Below are 27,735 nucleotides of genomic sequence, written 5' to 3' on the forward strand. Positions count from 1 at the left end.
AAAGGTGGTTCCACTCGGAGGTTGCACAGGGCATCTTCCCGCAATGGGGAAAAGAACCGTGGATCAATCTATTTGCCACAGCAGAGAAAGTGCAATGTTGAAACCTTGGCATGTTGATGTTCCCAATGCAATTCTCCCTCAGAGACTCCTTTCAGCAACGTCAGTAATCAGAACTCCTGTACACCTTTCTCCCCTTCCCTCCCCTGCCCAGAGTACTCAAGAAGATCAAGAGTAGCCTGGCCCAAGTCATCCTTGTGGCCCTGGACTGGATGAGGAGGGTGTGGTATCCGTAACTTCTGGATACAAGCCATATGTCTTGCAATCCGATTGGCCCTTCAGGACAGCTTCCTGTTACAGCACCAGGGTTCAGTTTTCCCTTGAACCTGCACATTCTACATCTCCTTGCATTGATATTGAGTAGTGAGAGTTGATGGCCTTTGATCTTCCTGCCGAAGTGGTTGGTGTCCTTTAGCAGCCAGGCATCCATCAACAAAATCAATTTATGGAGAGTGCTTGGATAATTTTGTTGTCTGGTGCTTTTCCCAAAGCATACAAACCCTGCATATGTAATTAGTGAATGTTCTTCTGTTCTATTTGTCAATGGCCCAGCAAGGATTGTTGTGGCAACAGTTAAAGGTTTTGCAGCCTGAATCTTTACTGGATTCACTTGCTGTGCATTATTCTGCCATCTCGTGTTTGGGTCCGGCATTGTTTACCAATTTTCTTTTTTGTCCTTCCTCTATTTCTGTGTTTTCTTGTTGTGCGTCGATGTACCTCCATTTGGTGCTCCTTGTGACATTGTTGTGCGTCCTCCGGAAGACCCACCCTTGTTCACCATCTTCAGATTCTTTTTCACCGCCTTTAGGTCTTGGTGCTTGTGGGAGGGTCTCCAACACCTGGGAAAGAATTTGTCATGAAAGTCTGGGAGAAAATCGCTGAAAAATTAAAGAAGGAACATCAGAAAATCAAGGTACTAAGATGGATAGCGAGGGAAAAGAGAACGTTTAGTTTGACTCTCAGAAGAATTGCCCTTGCAGGGGGCTCACAAGGTGGCCTAATGAAGAACACACTGTTTCAATTCTGCAAAAACCACCATCACAAATACTCACAAAAGGTCTGCAACCTCTGTTTGCCGGTAGATAATCAGAGCTAAGACTGTAACGCTTGCGCAGGATTCACACCAGTGACACTGAGGGCGAGACAGAAGCAGAGGAGAGCACCTCAGTCCATGCAAACACAGCAAATCACATCATCTCTTTGAGATTTGGGCCTGGAGAGTGAGGAGAATGTTGCTGAAGGTGTGAAGAATCAGAGGTCGACTTGGAAGTCGTTAACTTAGAGAGTAAAGATTCAGCAGACTCGGAGTAAGAGAACCATCCACCTCAAACGGTCTGTCCGAGCTGCCTAAAAATGGACTCGAGAGCACCAAAGGGAGCCTCTGTGTCTAAGAAAACGTGAAACCCGTGAACGGGAGAACACATGAGGGGAAAAGCCCCAAAAAAACAAAGTAGTTGAAAGACGGTCAGGGGAAAGTGGTTTCAACATCCAAACAAGAAACTTTGCGTGTGGAACATAGAAGCACCACAACCAATATGTTGCAAAAGGATTTTTCAACATCAGAGACAAATGTGGAAGAGAATCTTGAAGCCGAACAACAGGTGGCTGAGATGAGAGAGAGAGAGAGAATAAGACTTGAGGTGGAAATGGCAAATCTTATACAAAATGCAAAGACTTCAACGAAAGTCTAAAGGAATTTCAACTCCTTCAGTGCCAAAAGAGCAAGGAGAGTCAAGCTCCGAAGACATCTAGCCTCCCTTACCTCCAGAGCCATAACACAAGGAAGAAGAACTTTTTTATGAAGAGGAGAAGGAGGAACAACTGACAGGGTTGTTTCAGGGCTCAAAGGGTTCAGAGCATTCTGAGGCTCAGTGGCAGGATTTGGAATCTGACTCACCTGAGGGGGGGGTCGAGTCTTACTCTTCAAAACCATCACCACCAGATGACATTGGCATTTACAATCGGGTGATTAAAAAGGAAGAGGATAAATATAGGGTACAGTTGGAGTAGGAGAAGCCAAAATTGTGCTTCTTATTCGGAACTGTGTTGCCAACACAGTATCAGAAATTATTTGCCAATGCTCCCCAGTGTGTTAAACCAGGAAAGAAAAGCCTTCAAGGAACTGGCCACATGCAGAGGGGTTACTCTGAGGGCAGAAAAGAATTAGAAGTTCCCCTCAAAGGATCCATCCTACATAAAGGGTTCTGTGCCAGCTGATTCTATCATCCCAGCTATAGCCAGGCAAAAGGCCAGCATCCCTTCAACCTCTGGTCCACCGCCAGACAAGGAGAGCAAAAGAAAGGATGTCATGGGCTGCAGATTTGAGAGAAGTGCAGCAAATCAATTGCACATTGCTATTTCCAGCGCTCTTCTAAACTGCTTTGCTTACCAAAACTGGGATGAGATGGTCGTTTTAATGAAACATCTACCGAACAATACCAGAAAGGAGCAGCACACTTGGCGGAAGACGGCAAGAACATGGCCAACACTTCCCTGAAGTCTGCACTTGATGCTGTGGACCCAACTAGGATACAAATGATGACAGTGATCACGCTGCGCTGTCATGCCTGGCTTCGAATTTCAGGGTTTAAGCCAGAAGTGCAAGCAAACATGCTGAATGCCCCATTCAATGGCAAACAGTTGTTTGGGAGTGTGTTGGATGAGACCCTAAACCAGTTGAAAAAGGATAATGAGACTGTTATGTTTATGGGGAGCACTCCAGTTTAGAGGGAGCATGCGATTGTCATTACCTTCATAAAGACCTGCAGGTAGGGGTAACTTTCAAGCAAGCATTGTAGGAAGCTGGCTCTTTATATAGTATACCAAAATGAGGTATACTGTGCAGAGTCCAGGAGTTTCCTTACTAGTGGACCCCAGGCTCTAGCAATCCCAAGGTGCTCTTTTTAGGTGGTAGTGTGTTCGGTCAGTCTAGCCTTATCAGAGTTCAGTGTTAACACATCTGCAAATACACACACAATCAATAAATGAGACCCACAACTCAAGGAGATCTACACCAATTTACAAAATAACAAGTATCTTTATACATGTTTAGGCACCAGAATCAATATGGTCAGGTAAGTTTTGCAAGAAAAATCTTTACAGTTTTGAAAAGCGAGTGTAATTTTTGGAAGCTGCATTGTTGTTATTCTATGGAGGAAAAGAAAATACTGCCAACGGTTACAAGACCGCGACTTATGGGACCAATCTGCAGGACTTAAAGTAGGTACTGGGCAAGAGAGAGTCAGGTCGACTTGGAGTCAGGACCACACCAACAGGTCACACTGGGTGGCACTGGGGCATCCGGGTGCAGAGGTGTAGTACGGCTTCGGATGCCCAATGTTAGTCAATGGGAATTGGTCCAGTTGAAAAGAGGCTGCAGGTTTGGACAGGGAGTCCAGTCGAGGAGAGCCAACTGGTGTATTCAAGTCTTGAGAAGCTCGGGGACGTGGTATACCTTTGGTGCTCTTCTCCGTGACCAGGGGCAACGGGTGTAAAGGTGTCCGTAGGCATCAGTTTTTCTCCACCAGGAGCACTTGTGATGGTGGGGGCCTGCGGGCATAGGCTGCAAGTGGCATTGGTGAGTCTACAGTGGGCAAGTACAAGGTAGGCTTTGTCTCTGGAGGGAAGGGGAACCATGTTGGCACAGTTGCCTCACTTCAACTTGGACTGGTTGGCACAGGTGCTGTGGTGCTTTTTGATGTGTTTTTTTGCAGTCCGAAATCCTTTCAGGTGTTTTGTGGTGCCTGGAAGATGCAGGGAAGCAGCTTGGCTGTTCCACTGGAGTTCCTGGGTCTTTGTTGAAGGCAGGCAGGCCTCCCAGGCTTTTGGAGACACAGCAGCTTGCTGGATGAGTCGAATTTGGTGCAAATCGGAGGGAACAAGGGGGTCAAGCGCTTCTTCCTTAGGCTTTGCCTTTGTGGCTCTTGAGTATCCTTCTTTGTAGATCCACAGGAATCTGATTTCCTGGTGCCAGTGGCTCCCCTAAATACTGAAATCATTAGTGTTTCGGGGAGTGTAGGTTACAACTTACTTACTTACCCATGGGTCACTACACCCCCAAAATGACCATTTGCTGTGGGAAGTGGGCATAACCCTGTCATAGATTTCCTAAATCTGCCAACACCAAGATGACCGTTTTCTAAATGTGGTGTCCACATCAGGCAGCTCACCTTTGGGATGGAACTGTCCTGAAGGATGGACACACCTCTCTGAATACTACATTTTCCACATGTCCTGGTGCCAAATGGGCCCTGGGGGGGGAGTGGAAACGGGGTCGGCAACTTTTCAGTGAAGCCAGGTCTGCATACCAAGGTTGCTGTGCTTCTTTGTAGCCCCTGCTTTGGCATGCAGATTTGCAAGTGATTCTGTCGCCTCACCCAGAGCAGACTTTGTCTCGGACTGCCTGAGAACAAAGGCTCTCACCTGGGGGGGGGGAGGGGGGTGGGGCAGGGTTAGAATCTTGCCCGGTGGTGGCAGGCTAGCAAAAACTAGTTAGTCCTCACATCGGTAGTTGGTAGGTTTTTGGGTTCACCTCTAAAGTGCTCTCCAGGTGTATGTATTAATACATCCATCACTGGCTTCAGTGAGGGTTTATTAATATGAGTTGTTTGATACCAAACATCCTTATTTTCAGTGAAGCCATCATGGAACTCATATTGACCAGTGTCCAGCGCATGTACTTAAAATGGCTTACCTGCTCACTCACTGTCAAAGAATTGATGAAAACATAGCAGGAGCATATCTGCTCTTGCAGATATGCCCTAACATGTAATGTAATGCACCCTGCCTTAGGGGTGTATGGCCTGCCATAGAGGTGACTCACATAAATTTCATGCAGTGTTAGGGGCCAGGGCACACAGGCTGTGTGCCATGCTGTGTTTTTACTTTTAAGTTCACCAAGACACGCAACCTGCAATGGTAGTCTGCATGTACTAGGTGAGGGGTCCCTGCTGGTGGCACAATACATGCTGCAGCCTTTTGGGGCCCACTTTGGTACTCATGCCAAAGATACCAGGGGTACTATTTACTAGGGACTTACAGAGGGGGTCCAAAGGTATTGCCAGTTTGGGAACAATTGCACTGTTTTAGGGGAAAAGATCTGGCTCTGGGGACCTGGTTTGCAGGAACCCAGTGCACTTCCTGTGAAAGTTGCATCGAATACCAGGCAATAAGTGGAAGTGACCATGTCAAAACAGGACACTCACTACAAGCATGTCCCATCAAACATACAAAACATACTCTGGAAGTGAGTGCAAGCTACTGGTAGCTCATGATCGATTAGTTAGAGACACTTGGTTTAAAACCGTACAAATATATTCTGCTGTGCCAGTCATTGTCATGTTTCTCACTGGGGTATCTGATTTCCTTTTTTTCTGTGTCTAAAAACCCTGGCCTTTCTGCACAGTATATCTCATTTTAATAGATCATATAAAGAGCCAGCATCCTACAACAGAAAACACAATAAAACCCCATACTGATTTTATGAATAAAACATAAACATGAAAAAAATACAATAAGGGACCCTGACATATGTATTTTCAAAAGATTTAATTGAAAATAGTGCCAAAAAGGAGAGAGCTCCTGTGGTAGTTTTTGGAAGCAGTAGACCAGGACCTAAGTGGGCCATGAGACTGACCGGAATGGAGCCCTATTGAGTATGAGTGAATTGGTCCTGGTCAAAACGTTTTAAAAACATTTCTACGTCCCAACTCAAGAAAATGAGTTTGTCATTTTTTTTAGATGAAAAAACTCCTCATGGAGCATAAAGCCACTGAAATGTTTGCTCTTGCTCTTGCTAGAGCTCTGGAGCTTTGGAAATGTCTGAATGAAACTTTTCTAAACCTCAACACAGAATGAGACTTGGTTGATTTTACCAAGGTTCTGTGAGCCTTAAGGGGGGGGACAAAGCTGAACTTCAAATCGGATGCCATGCAACTGCCAGTTGGGTACTCATTCCTACAGGTCCCCCCCACCCCCTGCACTGGAGGAAAAGTTTTCATAAGTTTCCAAACTTCCTGCTTCTACCCAAACAACCACTGGAGCACATATCTAAGGCCCCCAGGTCTTCAGGGGAGATCACTGAGAGACTCTTGGGTGTCTGGCAAAGGCCAACGTCTATATCTGATAGACTTCTAGTTGCAGATTCCTTACCTTAGAATTTTCCCCCAGGCGTCAGACTGGATCTGGATTTTTTTTTTCTTCGAGCAATGTCCTTGCGTGTCGGTAGGTGGCGTCGGTCGACTCTGTAGGCGTCGTGGGCGCCGTGATGACGCTGGGAGTAGTACATAGATGCCACCCTCGTGCAGTGACATCAGTTCTTTTCTTTCCTCGCCACGCGCTGATCCGAGAGAGAGCTACCCTCTGCTATTTTTCGACCGAATTCGACTGTTTTGTCAATATTTTTTGGTGCGACCTTTGGTGCGTCGAGGATGTCCCCGAAGACCGGGTTCAAGCTGTGCGAGGACTGCCACCGCATGATGTCGGTGACGGACCCTCATCATGTCTGCTTGTGGTGCCTCGACCCGAAGTCGTGCTCCGAGTGCCGGGCGCTGCATCCGAAGGCTTTGAGGGAACGGTCCCTAAAGCTGATGGTGGCCCGGCACTCGACTCCGCGTAGATCCTGATCTCGCACAAGAGGAAGGTCTTGATCGGTCGCGGAGCAACCACCACTCGTCTTCTTCGAAATCTTCAGGTCAAGGTAAAAAGAAGAAGTCGAAGAAGTCCCATCACTCTCTGACTTCACCCCGTCGCCGGTCGATGCAGGACGAGCGTCCATGAACTAGGCCTCCATCCTCGGAGCCTACGTCTGGGTCGACTCCGCGCTTCCCCGAGTTTGCCGGAGCAACCCCCGCCCAACTCAGAGTTCTACGAGGCCATGCGCCTCATCTTTGGGCGTGCTGACTCTGATATGGCACCTTCAGGCCCAAGGGGCTTGGCTGGGGGGCCTTCGTGTTCCGCGGCTTCGGGCCCGGCCATTGAGGTCGCCTCCGGATCCGCACTGTCGGTTGCACAGTCGAGACCTTCCCTGGCGCCAGGTCGTTTAGCAACGCTCGTGACATCTGTAGTGCCCACTATCGACGTCGACCCTATTCTCATTCGTGACGTCTCTGATTCGGAGCGGCGTCGGCCGACGCCACCATCTGCTCCGGTGGGCCCCATTCACCCGAGGTCGGATTCTGACCCATTTTCCTATGGGTACGAATACAGGGAAGAATTGGAGGGGTCTCTGGACCCTTATGAAAACCAGCAAGACCCTACTATGGACTGGGCAGAGGACTGAGGCGAAGCCAGTGGTCTTGTTACTTCTCCTGACTCTGGCATGCTGTCTCCTCCTACCGTGGCTACGGCGGAGGGAGCTACCTATGGTATGGTGGTTAGTAGGGTGGCTGAGGTCCTTGGCCTTGAGCTACCTACTGTCGAAGTCAGGTCTAACCTCCTGACGGAGGTGCTTCAGCTTGGGGCTTCTACATCTGAACCCCTTCTTCCATTTAATGAAGCCCTCACTGACGTCCTTTTGGGTACGTGTTCCAAACCCAACACAGGGGCTCCTGTGAACAGGACTATCGCTCGCCGTCATTGGCCTGCACCGAACGACCCGTAGTTCCTGCCCCAAAATCCTATGCCTGAGAGTCTTGTTATCCAGGCGTCCTCTTCTTCTGGCACGTTCCCTTCCGCACCCCCGGATAGGGAATCCAAAAGGCTGAAACAATTTGGTAAGAAGTTATTTTCTTCCTCCAGCCTCACGCTGCGGTCAGTGAACACCGCATGCCTTTTGGGCCGTTATTCCCACTCCCTGTGGGATACGGTTGCGCAAGTCCTGCCGCAAATACCGGAGGAGGCCCGTGCTATCGTCTCAAGCAGTCAAAGATGGGAGAGACGCTGCGAAGTTCACCATCCATTGTGGGCTGGATACGACCGATTCTCTGGGCAGATCGGTTGCTATGACAGTGGCCTTGCGGCGCCATTGACATGACATGACAGTCACTCATGGACATGCCCTTTGATGGCACCCGTCTCTTCGGAGACAAAGCGGACTCGACCTTGGAGAGGTTGAAGGAGTCCAGGGCTACGGCTCGGTCCCTTAGCCTTTCTGCCGCCACACGCCCCCCACAGTCCGCTTTTCGTCCCTTTCGTGGCCACGGAAGGGGCGCCCTGTCGCCTCCTCAACCCAGCCACCGGGTCGTGGGACAGGGAACCAGAGGTCTGTCCAGTCCACCCCTGCCCCCGCAGCAGCCTCCAAACCTTCCTAGCCGTCCCCTCACTCCCACCCAGTAGGAGGCAGAATCTGCCATCAGCTGCCCCACTGGGAACATATCACCACGGACGGGTGGGTTTAGCAAATAATTCGGAAGGGCTACTCCCTCACTTTCAAATCCGCACCACCACACATGCCACCATCCTTCCATCCCCTTTCGGAGGATCATTTGGTGCTTCTCCGCCAGGAAGTCGCGGCTCTCTTGGCCAAGGGAGCTATAGAAAGGGTCCCTGTGCCAGAAGTAGGTCATGGTTGTTATTCCCACTACTTTCTGATACCAAAGAAGGACAAAGGCTTGCGCCCTATCCTAGATCTTCGGGACCTGAACTACTTCCTCAAGAAGAAGTTCAAAATGTTCACCCTGGCTCAGGTTCTGACTGCCTTAGACCCAGTAGACTGGATGGTAGCGTTGGACTTGCAGGATGCTTATTTCCACACCCCCATCCTGCCTGCCCACAGACGTTACCTACGATTTGTGGTAGGTCACGAGCACTTTCAGTTTACCGTGCTCCCTTTCGGCCTTACTAGTGCCCCTTGGGTGTTCACGAAAGTGATGGCGGTGGTTGCAGCTCTTCTGCGCAGGTTAGGGGTCTCAGTCTTCCCCTACCTAGACGACTGGCTGTTGAAGGCGCCTTCGCCCCAGACAGTGGTGTCACACCTCCAGACTACGGTGGACCTCCTGTACCAGCTGGGGTTCACTATCAATGTGCCGAAGTCACACCTGACTCCCTCTCAGACACTCCCTTTCATCGGGGCAGTTCTGGACACAGTGCGGTTTCGGGCTTTTCCTCCCCAAAAGTGAGTCCAAGACATTCCGGCTATGATTTCGATCTTTCAGCCTTGGTCTTGGGTTTCGGTGAGACAGACTCTGAGGCTGCTGGGCCTCTTGGCCTCCTGCATCCTGCTAGTAACACATGCCAGGTGGCATATGCGGGCTCTGCAGTGGGACTTGAAGTTCCAGTGGGCGCAGCATCAGAGGAATCTCTCCAACATGGTCCAGATCTCGGAGGGGACTGCAAAAGACCTGCAGTGGTGGCTTTCGAATCACAATTGGTTCAGTGGCAGATCCCTCTCCCTTCCCCAACCAGATCTCTCAATAGTGACAGATGCATCACTTCTGGGTTGGGGCGGCCACATGGGAGAGGCGGAGATCAGAGGCCTCTGGTCTCCGGCGGAGTCAGAACTCCACATCAACATGCTGGAGCTCCGAACGATCAGTTTTGCGTTTGAAAGCATTCCTTCCCTCTTTCAAAGGGAAAGTGGTGCAGGTGTTCACGGACAACACTGCCGCCAGGTGGTACTCCAACAAACAAGGCGGGGTAGGGTCCTGGACCCTATTTCAGGAGGCACTACGCCTCTGGACATGGCTGGAACATCAGGGCATTACCCTGATGGTTCAACATCTGGTGGGCTCTCAACGCCAGAGCAGATGAACTCAGCCGCCGACGCACTATCGATCATGAATGGTTTCTCCATCCGGAGGTGGCGCAAGGTCTCTTTCTCAAGTGGGGAGAGCCTTGGTTAGATCTGTTCGCCTCCGCAGAGAACGCGCAATGTCAGCTATTTTGCGCGTTGGAGTTTCCAAGGCGGCACTTGCTCGGAGACGCTTTTCATCTTGAGTGGAACTCCGACCTCCTTTACGCCTTCCCGCCTATCCCTCTTCTACCCAGAGTTCTCAAGAAGATCAAGAGCGACCGGGCCCAAGTATCCCGAGCTACTGAGCATGTCCATCGATCCTCCACTCAGACTGCCTCTTCGGGCGGATCTTCTGTCTCAGCAGCAGGGGACGGTGGTCCACCCGAATCTGTCCAACCTCCACCTTCATGCGTGGAGATTGAGCGGCAACAGTTGACGGCATTTGCCCTTCCACCTGAAGTCTCCAGTGTTATCTCGGCAGCCAGGCGTCCCTCGACTAAAACTGTACACGCCTGTAAATTTGTGGCATGGTGCACCAACAAATCTGTTGACCGCCTACCTACCCCTCTTTCAGAGGTTCTTCTATTCATTCTTTCCTTAGCCCAGCAGGGCTCTGCATTGGGCACCCTTAAGGGGTATCTGTCTGCCATTTCCGCCTTTCTTAGGCTTCCTGATCAGCCCTCACTCTCTAAATCTCCTCTTGTGAGTAGGTTCTTAAAGGGGCTCACCCACTTATTTCCTCCCACTCCCTTCATCATGCCTCAGTGGGATCTTAATCTTGTGCTTACTTTCTTGATGTGTACTCCCTTTGAGCCTATGCATAATTGTCCCTTACGGCTCCTCACATTCAAAACTTTCTTATCACCATCACCTCTGCTCGCAGGGTGAGTGAGCTTCAGGCCCTTTCTTCAAAAGCCTCCAAACTTGTCCGTTCACCCAGACAAAGTGGTGTTTCGCACTAGAGCTTCCTTCCTTCTTAAGGTGGTTACACTGTTTCATGTAGGCCAGTCTATCACTTTGCCTACCTTCTACGCACCCCCACATCCTTCCCATGAGGAGGAGAGACTCCACCGTCTGGACCCAAAAAGAGCGTTGGCGTTCTATCTCAATCGTACTAAAGACTTCTGGGTGGACGATCAACTCTTTGTTGGCTATGTGGGTGTGAAGAAAGGGAAGGCGGTGCAGAAATGTACCATCTCTCAATGGGTGCTTCTTTGCATCAAAATGTACTACGCTTTGGCGAAAAAGCAACCTCCTGAAGGCTTGCAGGCTCATTTTACCAGGGCCACTGCTGCATCCACTGCGCTAGCACGTGGAGTTCCTGTCCTGGATATCTGTCAGGCAGCTACGTGGGCATCTCTGCACACGTTTGCTAAGCATTACTGCCTGGACAGTCAGGTCCGTCGGGATGGCTACTTTGGTCGTTCGGTCCTGCAGGACTTTCTAGTATGATCTTAGTTCGCAGCCCACCACCGAGGATGGCATTGCTTGGGTATCTATTTTAAGGTAAGGAATCTGCAGCTAGAACTCTCTATCAGATGTACAAGTTACTTACCTTCGGTAAAGAAATATCTTGTAGAGACATATTCTAACTGCAGATTCCTTACCACCCACCCATCCTCCCCGCTTGCGAACTGATTTCTAGGGACAGGGATTCCCCCCTTTCAGGTCCTTAGCTCTGGCACACCAATATCATTGTTCTTATTGGCTCTGCGCTCTGGCGTGGAAAGTCGTTAAAAGAAACTGACGTCACTGCGCGAAGGCGGCGTCTATGTACTACTCCTGACGTCATCACGGCGACCACGACGCCTGCGGAGTCGACCGACGCCACCTACTGACGCGCAAGGGTATTGCTCAAAGAAAAAATCTCCGGATCCAGTCCGACGCCTGGGGAAAAATACTAAGGTAAGGAATCTGCAACTAGAATGTCTCTACCAGATATATCGTTACCAAAGGTAAGTACTTGTACTTCAAGTCCAGTTGCCACTGGTCAGTTGGACGTTTCCATAAAAGGTCTGCTGCAGCTTATTTTGCCCTTATAGCGACACAACAAGTTAGCCAACTGACTATTTGACTCCACTTCTTTGTCTGGTTACAAAGCGAGCAGATTCAGACCTCTTCTGATCTTCTGGGGGTCCAGTGAGTGTTATGAGAAGGGTACTTTGGGGTGCCACATTTATTCCTGGCACCAGATAGTGGGTAAGGGTAACGCCCAACCATTGCCTAACCAATGGGGATAAAGGTGCTGGGGGCAAGCCTACCCACTTTTTCAGCAGTTCCTGTTTGCCTTATCACAAACAATACCACAGTGCCATTTGCTCTCAGTATCCAAGATGGGGAAACCCTTCTCTCTTTCTGCATAGCTTGTGTGCCTACCCAGAAGTGTGGTTAGGGTAATCAGCAGTACCCCCCCCCCCCCCTCCCCTGTGGTAACTCAAAGACAGTTCCGGGGGTAGCTTTCCTCCTACTGTGTATGGTGCCAGCCTGACTCTGAGGACAACGCTGGGGCTTTCCATGTGTCACTTAACATTTGTTTGTTTCAGGGCAGACTAATTTGAAGTTAAGCATCTGGGCCCACTCAACTGGTCATCCTGTCAGATGAAGAGAACACCTCCCTACCCTCAGGCCATTGTCACCGTTCTAGGAGCAGTTTACACACTTCTTTCACACCTAATTCGAGCCAGGTTGTACGTTTCCCGGAGAGCCTCTACAAATTAGCACCTTCAGGCAGGGTAAAGGTAATTTTTTTAAAGTTACAAATCCAACATATTTTATAAAACTACGGCTTTACCATTGGGGTAGGATTTTCACTAGATACAAAAAAAAGTCTTTGAAAGAAGTCTGTAGTTGGTAGAGGTCAAAAGTTATAGATTAAAGTACATATTCTATACTTTGACTTTTTGTATGTACCAGTTACAGCCTGACCAGTGTCTGTGTTTTGGGCCTAGTTAGTGTGGAACATGCCATTTCTCATATCGCACATGGGCCAGTCTTAAATATTATTCACCCTCCCTTTTGAGAAGCAAAGTGCGCTTACAGGTGGCTTACCTAATATTTAAAATCAGGTTTTCCTACCGGTCATAAGGCTGGATTTTGACAGGTTGGTTTGCGGGGTTCAGGTTGCTGCTCTCAGAGTACACAGGGTAGGCCTGGAGCTATATTTTAACTGCCATTGATGTGGACCACACAATTTGTGCTGCAGTCTACAAGGGGCATTTAACCTTCCATACTGTTGGTGTATTTGTTTTCACTGTACACTGTGATCATATAGGAAAGTTGCCAATCAAGTTTCAAGCCACTTTCAACAAGTTTTACGGGACAGAGCACATACACTAGATAGCAGAGTTCAGGATCACCTGCAGGTGAGATAAAATAAATAAACTGTGGACCCTGTGCAACAAGGGTCCTTTTCCAGCCATAGGATTACAAAGATTTCCCAAAGTAGTTTCATGTGTTTCAACTGAAGATGATCATTATCACGGTCCTGTTTGGAATTGCCTTTGTTATAGTGGGTCACTACACACAACATCTTGGATGATGAATGTCCAAACAGGTCTTAATGAATAGAACACGCCTGCCCCAAGTTATTTCTCCACCCGTTCTCAGACATTTTTGTTCTTTAATGTAACTGTAGGAAGTTGGCTCTGTATGCACTATTTCAAGGTAAGAATTAGCATGCACAGAGTCCAAGGGTTCCCCTTAGAGGTAAGATAGTGGCAAAAACGGATAATTCTAATGCTCTATTTTGTGGTAGTGTGGTCGAGCAGTAGGCTTATCAGAGGGTAGTGTTAAGCATTTGTTGTACACACACAGGCAATAAATGAGGAACACACACTCAAAAGACAATTCCAGGCCAATAGGTTTTTATATAGGGAAATATATGTTCGATGGCATCTGTCGCTGTAGATACGCATGTTCTGCAATAGCTCGCCATCTGGTGTTGGGCCGGAGTGTTACAAGTTGTTTTTCTTCGAAGAAGTCTTTCGAGTCACGGGACCGAGTGACTCCTCCTTTTGTCTCCATTGCGCATGGGCGTCGACTCCATCCTCGATTGTTTTTTTTCCGCCATCGGGTTCGGACGTGTTCCTGTCGCTCCGAGTTTCGGAACGGAAAAAATAGTTAATTTCGGAAGATTTTCGTCGGTATTGTTGCGTTCGGGATCGGCGTACTTAGATTCCACACCGCATCGAAGATCGAAGAGCTCCGGTGCCCTTCGGGGTAGTTTTTTCGATCCTCCGTCGGGGCCTGGTCGGCCCGACCGCGTGCTGAAGAACGCCGATGGAACAGACCCCGTTCCGTTTCTGCCCCAAATGCCACAATAAATACCCCTACACAGACCAACACTTGGTCTGCAACCTGTGCCTGTCACCTGAGCACAGCGAAGACACCTGCGAGGCCTGTCGTGCGTTCCGGTCCCGAAAAACACTCCGAGACCGTCGAGCCAGAAGACTTCAGATGGCGTCCGCGCCGACAGCCCACCGAGAGTTCGAGGAGCAGGAAGAGGAAGGTACCTTCTCGATCCAAGACTCAGACTCCGAAGGATTCGACGATACACAAACCGTGAGTAAGACGTCGAAAACCACACAAAGAAACATTTACAAGGCCCAGGGGACGCCACTGCCACCAGGCCATGGCTCGACCCATAAATTCGGTGACCGACCGTCGGCACCGAAAAAGGCCCAAACAGTGCCGAGATCGTCCGACTCCGGTCGAGACACCGGCACGCAGCCTTCTCGGGACCGAGAAAGTGCTGGAGACAAGCCTCGACACCGAGATGCCGGTGTGGACACGGCTCGACGCCGAGACAGCGGCACCGAAACAGATCGACGCCGAGAGGTTTCGGCCCCGAAAAGGAAAAAAGTCACCTCGGAGCCGAAAAAACACGCAGACAAAGTTTCGATGCCGAAACAAACTGCAAGCGACCCAGCTTCAGGCTCTTATACAGAAGAGCACTCGCTAACCTCCCAAATGCAAAAGCATAGGTTTGAGGAAGAGCTACAAGCAACTGATGTGGACCATACGCAAAAGCGTATCTTCATTCAGCAGGGGACAGGAAAAATAAGCACCCTTCCCCCCATTAGGAGAAAGAGAAGGTTGGAGTTCCAGACGGAACAAGCACCACAACCAAAAGTGGTGAAAAGAGTTACACCACCACCCTCTCCTCCGCCCGTGATTAACGTTTCACCAGCACAAACGCCATCACACTCCCCAGCTCACACCACCATGAGCCAGGGTGACCAAGATCAGGACGCATGGGACCTATACGACGCCCCAGTGTCAGATAACAGCCCAGAGGCATACCCTACAAAACCATCTCCACCAGAAGACAGCACCGCGTACTCTCAGGTGGTGGCTAGAGCAGCACAATTTCACAACGTAAGCCTCCACTCAGAACAGGTCGAGGATGATTTCTTGTTCAACACACTCTCCTCCACCCACAGCTCCTACCAAAGCCTGCCTATGCTCCCTGGTATGCTCCGGCACGCAAAAGACATATTTAAGGACCCGGCAAAAGTAGGGCAATCACTCCAAGGGTGGAAAAAAAGTATAAGCCGCCTCCTACGGACCCGGTTTTCATCACAACACAGCTGCCACCAGACTCTGTTGTTGTAGGAGCAGCTAGGAAAAGGGCCAACTCTCACACATCTGGAGATGCACCACCCCCAGATAAAGAAAGCCGCAAGTTCGATGCAGCTGGTAAGAGAGTCGCAGCACAAGCTGCAAACCAGTGGCGCATCGCGAACTCCCAGGCACTACTTGCGCGCTATGACAGAGCCCACTGGGACGAGATGCAACATCTCATTGAACATCTGCCCAAAGACTTCCAAAATAGGGCAAAACAAGTGGTTGAGGAGGGACAGACCATCTCCAACAACCAGATACGTTCCTCCATGGACGCTGCAGATACAGCTGCACGGACAATTAATACATCTGTAACTATCAGAAGGCATGCATGGCTCCGAACGTCTGGATTTAAACCAGAGATTCAACAAGCAGTTCTCAATATGCCTTTTAATGAAAAAGAACTGTTCGGTCCAGAAGTGGACACAGCGATTGAGAAACTCAAAAAAGATACGGACACTGCCAAAGCCATGGGCGCACTCTACTCCCCGCAGAGCAGAGGGAATAACAGCACATTCCGTAAAACGCCCTTTCGAGGGGGGTTTCGGGGTCAAAGCACACAAGCCAGCACCTCACAAGCAACACCGTCCACTTACCAGGGACAGTACAGAGGAGGTTTTCGGGGACAATATAGAGGAGGGCAATTCCCTAGAAATAGAGGGAGATTTCAAAGCCCCAAAACCCCTACTACTAAACAATGACTCACATGTCACTCACCCCCTCCACACAACACCAGTGGGGGGAAGAATAGGTCATTATTACAAAGCATGGGAGGAAATCACTACAGACACTTGGGTTCTAGCAATTATCCAACATGGTTATTGCATAGAATTTCTACAATTCCCTCCAAACATACCACCAAAAGCACAAAATTTAACAACACACCATTCCAATCTCCTGGAGATAGAAGTGCAGGCACTATTGCAAAAGAATGCAATCGAATTAGTGCCAAACACACAAATAAACACAGGAGTTTACTCACTGTACTTTCTGATACCAAAGAAGGACAAAACGCTGAGACCAATCCTAGACCTCAGAGTAGTGAACACTTTCATCAAATCAGACCACTTCCACATGGTCACACTACAAGAAGTATTGCCATTGCTAAAACTGCACGACTACATGGCAACTTTAGACCTCAAGGATGCTTATTTCCATATACCAATACACCCATCGCACAGGAAATACCTAAGGTTTGTATTCAAAGGAATACATTACCAATTCAAGGTACTGCCTTTCGGATTAACAACCGCACCAAGAGTCTTTACCAAATGTCTAGCAGTAGTCGCAGCACACATAAGAAGGCAGCAAATACATGTGTTCCCATATCTAGACGACTGGCTAATCAAGGCCCATTCGTTAATAGAGTGCTCAAATCACACAAATCATATCATACAAACCCTCTTCAAACTAGGGTTCACCGTCAATTTCACAAAATCCAAAATTCTGCCACGCAAGGTACAACAATACCTGGGAGCCATAATAGACACATCAAAAGGAGTAGCCACTCCAAGTCCACAAAGAATTCAAAATTTCAACACCATCATACAACGCATGTATCCAACACAAAAGATACAGGCAAAGATGGTATTACAACTCCTAGGCATGATGTCATCATGCATAGCCATTGTCCCAAACGCAAGACTGCACATGAGGCCCTTACAACAATGCCTAGCATCACAGTGGTCTCAAGCACAGGGTCACCTTCTAGATCTGGTGTTAATAGACCGCCAAACTTACCTCTCGCTTCTGTGGTGGAACAACATAAATTTAAACAAGGGGCGGCCTTTCCAAGACCCAGTGCCACAATACGTAATAACAACAGATGCTTCCATGACAGGGTGGGGAGCACACCTCAATCAACACAGCATACAAGGACAATGGAACGTACATCAAACAAAACTGCATATCAATCACCTAGAACTTCTAGCAGTTTTTCAAGCACTAAAAGCTTTCCAACCAATAATAGTTCACAAATACATTCTCGTCAAAACAGACAACATGACAACAATGTATTATCTAAACAAGCAGGGAGGGACGCACTCCACGCAGTTAAGCCTGCTAGCACAAAAAATTTGGCATTGGGCAATTCACAACCAAATTCGCCTAATTGCACAGTTTATACCAGGGATACAAAATCAACTCGCAGACAATCTCTCTCGAGATCACCAACAGGTCCACGAATGGGAAATTCACCCCCAAATACTGAACACTTATTTCAAACTCTGGGGAACACCTCAGATAGACTTGTTTGCGACAAGGGAGAACGCAAAATGCCAAAACTTCGCATCCAGATACCCACACAAACAATCCCAAGGCAATGCCCTATGGATGAACTGGTCAGGGATATTTGCTTACGCTTTTCCTCCTCTCCCTCTCCTTCCTTACCTGGTAAACAAACTCAGTCAAAGCAAACTCAAACTCATATTGATAGCACCAACTTGGGCAAGGCAACCCTGGTACACAACGCTGCTAGACCTATCAGTGGTACCCTGCATCAAATTGCCCAACAGGCCAGATCTGTTGACACAGCACAACCAAAAGATCAGACACCCAGATCCAGCATCGCTGAATCTAGCAATCTGGCTCCTGAAATCCTAGAATTCGGGCACTTACAACTTACCCAAGAATGTATGGAAGTCATAAAACAAGCAAGAAGGCCATCCACCAGGCACTGCTATGCAAGTAAATGGAAGAGGTTTGTTTGCTACTGCCATATTAATCAAATACAACCATTACACACAACTCCAGAACATGTAGTGGGTTACTTGCTTCACTTACAAAAATCTAACCTAGCTTTCTCTTCCATTAAGATTCACCTTGCAGCAATATCTGCATACCTGCAGACTACCTATTCAACTTCCCTATATAAAATACCAGTCATTAAAGCATTCATGGAGGGCCTTAGGAGAATTATACCACCAAGAACACTACCTGTTCCTTCATGGAACCTAAATGTTGTCCTAACTAGACTTATGGGTCCACCTTTTGAACCCATGCACTCCTGCGACATACAGTTCCTAACCTGGAAGGTGGCATTTCTCATCGCCATTACTTCCCTGAGAAGAGTAAGCGAGATTCAGGCGTTTACTATACAGGAACCTTTTATACAACTACACAAAAATAAAGTCGTCCTAAGGACCAATCCTAAATTTTTGCCAAAGGTTATTTCACCGTTCCATCTAAATCAAACAGTGGAACTTCCAGTGTTCTTTCCACAGCCAGATACCGTAGCTGAAAGGGCACTACATACATTAGATGTCAAAACAGCATTAATGTATTACATTGACAGAACAAACAACATCAGAAAGACTAAACAACTCTTTATTGCATTTCAAAAACCTCATGCAGGAAACCCAATTTCAAAACAAGGTATAGCCAGATGGATAGTTAAATGCATCCAAATCTGCTACCTTAAAGCTAAACGACAGCTGCCCATTACACCAAGGGCACACTCAACCAGAAAGAAAGGTGCTACCATGGCCTTTCTAGGAAACATCCCAATGCAAGAAATATGTAAGGCAGCCACATGGTCTACGCCTCACACATTCACCAAGCACTACTGTGTAGACGTGTTATCCGCACAACAAGCCACAGTAGGTCAAGCTGTATTAAGGACATTATTTCAGACTACTTCCACTCCTACAGGCTGATCCACCGCTTTTGGGAAAATAACTGCTTACTAGTCTATGCAGAACATGCGTATCTACAGCGACAGATGCCATCGAACTGAAAATGTCACTTACCCAGTGTACATCTGTTTGTGGCATCAGTCGCAGTAGATTCGCATGTGCCCACCCGCCTCCCCGGGAGCCTGTAGCAGTTTGGAAGTTACCTTCAATTATTTATATATGTATCATCTCAACCTTAAATAGGTGCATACTTAGTCACTCCATTGCATGGGCACTATTACTACAATTCAACTCCTACCTCACCCTCTGCGGGGAAAAACAATCGAGGATGGAGTCGACGCCCATGCGCAATGGAGACAAAAGGAGGAGTCACTCGGTCCCGTGACTCGAAAGACTTCTTCGAAGAAAAACAACTTGTAACACTCCGGCCCAACACCAGATGGCGAGCTATTGCAGAACATGCGAATCTACTGCGACTGATGCCACGAACAGATGTACACTGGGTAAGTGACATTTTCATTTCTTAGTTTATTTTAAGAACCACAGGTTCAAGATTTACAAACAATACTTTAAATGAAAGGTATTTCACTTAGGAACTTTAGGAACTTTGAATTAGCAAAATAGCATATACAGTTTTCACACAAATGGCAATAAGCTATTTTAAAACTGGACACTTAGTGCAATTTTCAACAGTTCCTGGGAGAGGTAAGTGTTTGTTAGTTTTGCAGGTAAGTAAACCACCTACAGGGTTCAAAGTTGGGTCCAAGGTAGCCCACTGTTGGGGGTTCAGAGCAACCCCAAAGTTACCACACCAGCAGCTCAGGGCCGGTCAGGTACAGAGGTCAAAGTGGTGCCCAAAACACATAGGCTTCAATGGAGAAGGGGGTGCCCTGGATCCAGCCTGCCAGCAGGTAAGTACCTTCGGAGGGCAGACCAGGGGGGTTTTGTAGGGCACCGGGGGGGACACAAGTCAGCACAAAAAGTACACCCCCAGCGGCACGGGGGCGGCCGGGTGCAGTGTGCAAACAGGCGTCTGGTTTGCAATGTAGTTCAGTGGGAGACCCAGGGGTCTCTTCAGCGATGCAGGCAAGGGGGGGGGGGTGGGGGCTCCTCGGGTAGCCACCACCTGGGCAAGGGAGAGGCCACCTGGGGGTCGCTCCTGCACTGGAGGTAAGATCCTTCAGATCCTGGGGGCTGCGGGTACGGTGTCCTTACCAGTCGCGGTCAGTGGGAGCCTCTGGATTCCCTCTGCAGGCGTCGCTGTAGGGCCTCAGGGGGGTCAACTCTGACTACTCACAGGCTCGCAGTCGCTGGGGAGTCCTCCCTGTAGCGTTGGTTCTCCACAAGTGGAGCCGGGGGCAGAGTGCAAAGTCTCACGCTTCCGGCGGGAAACGTGTGTTCTTTCAAAGTTGCTTCTTTGTTGCAAAGATGCTTCTTCCTTGGAGCAGAGCCGCTGTCCTCAGGAGTTCTTGGTCCTTTTAGATGCAGGGTAGTCCTCTGAGGCTTCAGAGGTTGCTGGACCCTGTGGAACGCATCGCTGTAGCAGTTCTTTTGAAGTGGGGAGACAGGCCGGTAGAGCTGGGGCCAAAGCAGTTGGTGTCTTCTCTGCAGGTTTTTCAGCTCAGCAGTCCTCCTTCGTCTTAGGTTGCACAAATCTAGTTTCCTAGGTTCTGGGGAACCCCTAGATACTGAATTTAGGGGTGTGTTTAGGTCTGGGAGGGCAGTAGCCAATGGCTACTGTCCTTGAGGGTGGCTACACCCTCTTTGTGCCTCCCTGAGGGGAGGGGGGCACATCCCTATTCCTATTGGGGGAATCCTCCAAAATCAAGATGGAGGATTTCTAAAAGCAGGGGTCACCTCAGCTCAGGACACCTTAGGGGCTGTCCTGACTGGTGGGTGACTCCTCCTTGTTTTTCTCATTATCTCCTCTGGACTTGCCGCCAAAAGTGGGGGCTGTGTCCAGGGGGCGGGCATCTCCACTAGCTGGAGTGCCCTGGGGCATTGTAATAGGAAGCCTGAGCCTTTGAGGCTCACTGCTAGGTGTTACAGTTTCTGCAGGGGGAGGTGTGAAGCACCTCCACCCAGAGCAGCCTTTTGTTTCTGTCCTCAGAGAGCACAAAGGCCCTCACCACATGGGGTCAGAAACTAGTCTCTCAGCAGCAGGCTGGCACAGACCAGTCAGTCCTGCACTGAACAATTGGGTAATATACAGGGGGCATCTCTAAGATGCCCTCTGTGTGCATTTTGTTATAAATCCAACACTGGCATCAGTGTGGGTTTATTATTCTGAGAAGTTTGATACCAAACTTCCCAGTATTCAGTGTAGCCAATATGGTGCTGTGGAGTTCGTGTATGACAGACTCCCAGACCATATACTCTTATGGCTACTCTGCACTTACAATGTTTAAGGTTTTGCTTAGACACTGTAGGGACACAGTGCTCATGCACCTATGCCCTCACCTGTGGTATAGTGCACCCTGCCTTAGGGCTGTAAGGCCTGCTAGAGGGGTGACTTACCTGTGCCACAGGCAGTGTGAGGTTGGCATGGCACCCTGAGGGGAGTGCCATGTCGACTTAGTCATTTTCTCCCCACCAGTACACACAAGCTGGCAAGCAGTGTGTCTGTGCTGAGTGAGGGGTCCCTAGTGTGGCATAAGACATGCTGCAGCCCTTAGTGACCTTCCCTGGCATCGGGGCCCTTGGTACCAGGGGTACCAGTTACAAGGGACTTACCTCGGTGCCAGGGTTGTGCCAATTGTGGAGACAATGGTACATTTTAGGTGAAAGAACACTGGTGCTGGGGCCTGGTTGGCAGGGTCCCAGCACACTTCTCAGTCAAGTCAGCATCAGTATCAGGCAAAAAGTGGGGGGTAACTGCAACAGGGAGCCATTTCCTTACAGTAACAATTACTTGATCTGCGTACTAACGATAATGTGTCAGAATGTGAAAGAGTAATGGTGCTAAGCCAAGTTCTGTACAAGGGTGTCTGATGTAAAAAGGATGCTTATGCTTAGTGACAAAGGAAAGTAAATAAATACTTCATAATGAACCTAAACCATTAAATTAGAATTTGATACAAAAGCATTAACGGAATACAAGCCCAACAATACCAGACACTGAACCAAAAAAAAAAAGGAATAAAAGCAAGCAAAAACACAATGAGCTATCTCTGGCCTGATGTAGATGGACATAGAAGAATAGGCATTGGAGTGCTTTGCACCATACCTAGCAGATTTATTCCAGGGATTCATAATGTATCTAAAACTCTTACGTCCTGTATGCTATATACACAAATGTGTGGTAGTATTCTTCCAATGTGCTGACAACACATAAAATAAAGGTAGTTTTAAAAACTGAGACCGAGTGGGAACAAGTTAAAAGAAATACTTATCAGTTATTTCAGACCTTAATCTCAGGGGTTGCTGGGAGGATTGGTGGAAAAATGTGGACTGTGGGAAAGGATGACTGGAAGAATTAGTGAAAAGGGGTGCTGGAGAAGACTGGGATTGGGTTTGAACGTTCTGTTAGCAATACTGGGCAAAGGGAATGGTTTAGAAATAGGAAAGGTAGATGTCTAGATGTTACATGAATGTTTTTACTGTGGATACTACCATTTGATTATATGTAGGTACTGTCCTAAAATAAGACCAGCAGGGGAGAGGTTGGGAAAGAAGTCAGTGGGGTGCCAATGAAATCCATACACAACAGTAAGGAGGAAGTAAATTAGGTCAGTGAGAGAAGGACTGACCCTGACTGAGAGAGCTCATGAAAGTTGTTTTCAGGCTCTTCTGTCTTTCACCAAAGTCCAGCTGGTGTGCTCATGATTTGAAGGGAATACTAGGGATGTTTTTCTGTGTTGCAGGAATAGTGTGGTAATAGAAACATGTTTGGCACTGTTTCCTTTGGGAACAGACTTCTGGCTGTTTCTGTAATGAGTTTCTTCGCACAGTAGGTAGCAAATATGATCTTTCAAATTGTTAGAACAAGCAGTCCCAGTCTGTGAAAAAAGGGGGCAGCAAAGAGTTATGAAATCCCATTGTCAAACGGGGGGGGCCATATACTATATGCATGGACACTCCAGGATGGAATTTCGATTACTTTCTTGCCTGTGTGTGGTAGCTGGTGGGGTAGAAGCAACACCCATCAAGAAAAAATGAAAGCTGATGTTTTTTTTTCACCTGGGGATACAGGATATTGAAAAGGAAAGAGTTAATAGAGGACCCTTTATAAATCCTGGACAAACTTAACATGCCTACTTTTCTCTGACACTTTCAACATGATCATTCACCAACTTCTGCTTTACTACCTTTAGCTTGCCAAAGGAGACCAAGTCCTGCACTGCTTTGTTTCATTTTTGACAGGCAAACTGGTTTGTCGAAAGACTGCAGACTCTCCATAACCTTCATCCCTCCCAACCCCCCCCCCCCCCCCACTTACAATCACTCAGCCTCTTCCCAACTGACGCATGCAAGATTTCTGATGTGTCAATTCTTTCTCAGTGATCCATAATCTTTACATTCATCAGTTTAACAGTGCCTTGCCTGAGTGTCCTCAGTTGATGGATCGTTGATCGTTCTATCTGCTTTTCCCTGATCCAGGTTTAGATTTACACAATCTACCTCTAACATAACTGCAACCAATGTGCACAGCTTCACACCAGGCTTCATGCACAGCCTAAGAATGGTTTTGACCTTAATCCCTTTTCTTTGATATGATCAGCAGATTCACAGTCCTCATTGCCAAAAGTCACTGCAGCCTGGTAGCCATTCTATTTCTTGTACACGTCAGTTCTTTTTCGGTTAAAAAGGGGAGGAAGGGGTTGGGGAAATGTAACGCCCTTTTTAATTAGATATTTCTTGTCTCTAAGTTGTACACAGTTTTCCACACTTTGTCCTTCACATATCTGATAAGTCGACTCCTGGGTAATAGTAAATATTAATGTCATTCTTTATTATAGGGAGGAACGATACAACAGATTGAAGTGGTGCTCTTCAGTGAATCATATGCCTCTCGCCTGCCTTTACATAGCCTCTTGCAATTACTTGTTCCTTATGTTTAAGTCCAGTTCTGTGTCAGTTTGGTCAATGTTGGGTGCAATGATATTCTTATTGAACATTGACCTATTGATTCTCTCGTATTGTAACAGAGTTGTTGCTGGAGATGCAAAAATGTGTAGCCCAGTAACAAACTTGACAAAAACACAGCTACTGTGGCAATATTTACTGAATTCTAAGAAAAAAACATTATGAAACGCCATGTGACTTATGTTTTGTGACATTTTATTTCTTTATTGTGGACCTGTGATCGGTGTTTGCAAGTGACTGAATCTTAGCGAAATTTGATTTGTATTTAAATTTCTCAAAACTTTTACTGTGTGTATGTACTAAATAATGAAAAAATTCCTAGCTATTGTAACGGAAAGTTTAAATTCTATTAAGGACGTGGAGGTGAGGATTATCCCAACTTTAGCGAGAACTGCCTTGTTCTTTTCCCTCCCTATTATCTGGAGTATGTGCAACCTGGCCCCCCCAAAGAGGGCCTGCTGTATTTTGCATGCAAGTGGCTGCGTGCTTCTTTCTCCAGTGGCTTGTGCCGACTTAATTTGCCACCTTGGGAATTAGAGTCCATTCCGACAAACACGGATATGGATAGTGTCATCTGGATCCAGCATGTCCGATGGTGCATTGCGGTTGTCAGGAGCTGCGGGGGGAGCGCCAAGGCCTCAAGGGACTGGCCTCCTCGTCAGAGTCCTCATATGAATCCTCGCCTCCCCCTTTGTCTGGAGAACTGGGTTGTGGGAGCTCATCTGTGTGCCCAAAGGATGCAGTAAAAGGTGAGGTCTTTGCTAGGGAGCCCTGTTTGAGGAGCCCAAAATATCCTGGTCTACACCCAGAAGTTTGTTTCAGGCTTGGGGGTTCCAGCCCAGGGGGAGCCTGTGATTTTGCATATTCGGACAGCACCTGTCTGTATAGGTACTGTTCAACAGGGGCAATTACCTCCGCATCTGCTCGATGCATAGAGGCGTCCACGGCCTAATAAATGTAATTGTCCCACGGGAGGAAGGAGAGGACCTCCTTCTCCGCATACATACTTTCCGATAACCGCATGGCCTCCAGGCGATGGAGAGCTGATTTGGCGACAGCAGTGCTGTCTAAATGTGGTACTGGGATGGCCAATGAATTTTTGGGGAGACCAGGGGTCTCCAATATGAAGGTGAATGACCCCAGGGACACGGCACCCACTATATGCCAATGGTTGAGCCTTTGGACAGTGTCCCTTATATTGCCTGAAAAGCAATTGATAGTAGGAAATACTGACCCCATAGGGAGTATGATAAGGATTCCACTCAGGAAATATGAGGTAAAATACAGGCCCCCAGCAGGCGTTGCATGACAATCAAAAATGATGGAGTATAGTATGTGTCCCAGGGCCCAGACATCCTCTCCAGAATAATTACAGACCGTGAGGGGTGTTAATTCAGTATCAACCGGTCTACCATGCAGAAGAAAAGTGTTTGCAAACACTGATACAGATCCGACCCACAGGCTAGGGGTGTAGGTATCCAGGCTTCGGTAAGGCACCGCTGGGCTCCCACTGTGCACTCTACACGTCTCAAAGGAAACTGACAGATGCGCTTGTCGGAGCCAATTTGGGGGGAGGGGCGCTTTATGCGTGTTTGCGCCGCTCCACCTAGCGGTTGGAGGGCTGCCCCGGACTGTGTCACTGCTATATCGCCACGTAAGGAGCGGAAAAGCATTCCTGGTGCTGACGGTTAAGAAAAAAGTATTACACGAGCAGCAGTAGCAAAACCAAGCGCGCCTTCTGTCCAATTATGATATCCACAGAGCAAATAACGGTAATATCAAGGCTTTTCATGTGAGAGAAGGGAGAAACACTTAACTGTGGCTGCTGAGCAGCGAAGAAAAGAGGCAGAATGTATATCAATAATGGACTATATTGGGACTACCTGGCTGTGATTGGATATTCTTTTTTGTTATGCCCAAATACTTTTGGGAAGGATACTTTTTAGAATAGGCTAATGTTAAAATGGCTGCTGTTAAAATTTAAATTTGCATCAAGTGAAGTAAAAACTTAAAAGCATAATCCAAGCCTCTGGTTCTGATGTAGAATTAAACATTCCTTGAACATCATTGAAGTGTCTAATACTATAATATTGCCTGCATTCCTAACAAGTTAATGAAAAGAGCTAGCTTATTAGCTTACTTTTACTAGCTGTATTGTGCACTTGTGGGCTAATGTTTTTACATATCTATTAAGACTGTTCTGTTCCTTTCTATAGGGTATCCACTTCATGCTCCTGAGGCTTACTTTCCATACTTCAAGAAGCACAATGTCACAACCATTATTCGCCTAAACAGGAAATTGTATGATGCAAAAAGATTTACTGATGCAAACTTTGAGCACCATGATCTCTTTTTTGTTGATGGAAGCACACCAACTGATGCCATTGTGAAGAGGTTTCTGAACATTTGCGAAAATGCAGGAGGTGCCATAGCAGTGCATTGCAAAGGTACACTAGAGTTTAGAATGGCATCCCCATTTATTAGCTTTTGCTGGTTTTTGTTTTCTGTTATGTAATCAAGAAAATAACTAAGCCAAACTTCCACTGATATAAACTTATATGTATTTGTATATGTCAATTTCTATGCACAGATAATACTGTAATAAATTCTGAATGAAAGGTTCTGCATCTTCACAGCACATTTAAGGTTTTGTTTGTTTGATTGCATAGTTTATGCCAACATGTGCAACACAAGGGAGCGTGATATGGCGTGTCAGCAAACTAGTTGTCAGAAGCAATGTTGGGGTTTTGATATGGTGCTGAAGCATTTCACTGATTCCAGAAAACTCTGGTACTGCCATCTTTATTTCCTTTCAGACTCTCTAAGGAAGAAACTGATAACCTAATGACATACATACGGCTTTTTCCCATTTTGAAGTTGTTGAACCTTGTACCTTGTAATATAACACTACCACATGCACATATAGATCACAGCGATCTGTAGGCATTGTAGTTAGTTGTTCTCCGTTATTTTGTAACACTTAACCGTTTTAGATGTTCTTTGAATAGAGTATAACTGTTTAATGTATTGTTTAGTAATGGTTGTCATTAGGTAGTGTTTGAATAGATGCACATACAGTGGATGTTCAGTTGCAAGGCATCATGTGTCTTTGGTACAATGTTACCTGCATGGGGTAGTGTTGTATTTAGGTTCATCTTTATTGGATGGAAGACATGTAGGTTGATGATATGTATGCTGTTGAGGTGGTGGCTCTTAGTGAAATATGTGCCTTTTGGTGCTGTTTCAGATAAGGCCCTACAATCCTGGGCTGCAAGGAAGCGAATGATTGGTTGAATTACCTCACCCTGCTTTGTGAGGGGCTACTGACGGTGTTGAATGTGTGGAAGCAGGAAAATACAAGAGGCAAGAGTTTTTTGAGAGGATGAGGAGTGCTCTTGAAGCAGAACAAAAAAAAGGGGCATTTGCTGTATGTTCCTTCCAGAATTCAGTTGGTGGAAACAGATCTGTAAGGCATACCAAGTTTGCAGCATGTTCACAGTAGCAGAGCGTATCAAAATTTCAAAATCCCGCAAATTCCTGTTTAAATTCTCACGTAGCTTCATGTGGATGATACCTTAACAATATTGCATATAAATATTTAGATAGCTGATCTGTCACTTGTGCAGGTCAGTGTCACCACAATACATTTATAGCTGGGTTAAATCAGTT

The 27,735-nt window shown here is 47.4% G+C and overlaps 1 protein-coding gene across 9 annotated transcripts in view; it reads left to right on the top strand.

Annotated features, from left to right (window-relative positions):
* The window catches only part of CDC14B (cell division cycle 14B), a 344,504-nt gene that overhangs the window by 147,726 nt on the left and 169,043 nt on the right, over window positions 1–27,735 (top strand). For all 9 annotated transcript variants that reach the window (XM_069227743.1, XM_069227768.1, XM_069227761.1 and 6 more), the window contains exon 9: window positions 26,283–26,513. In XM_069227743.1, coding sequence (XP_069083844.1) covers window positions 26,283–26,513 — 231 coding nt within the window. The remainder of the gene's footprint in view (window positions 1–26,282; window positions 26,514–27,735) is intronic.

The sequence above is a fragment of the Pleurodeles waltl genome, chromosome 1_1 (assembly GCF_031143425.1).
Source record: "Pleurodeles waltl isolate 20211129_DDA chromosome 1_1, aPleWal1.hap1.20221129, whole genome shotgun sequence".
Lineage (NCBI taxonomy): Eukaryota > Metazoa > Chordata > Amphibia > Caudata > Salamandridae > Pleurodeles > Pleurodeles waltl.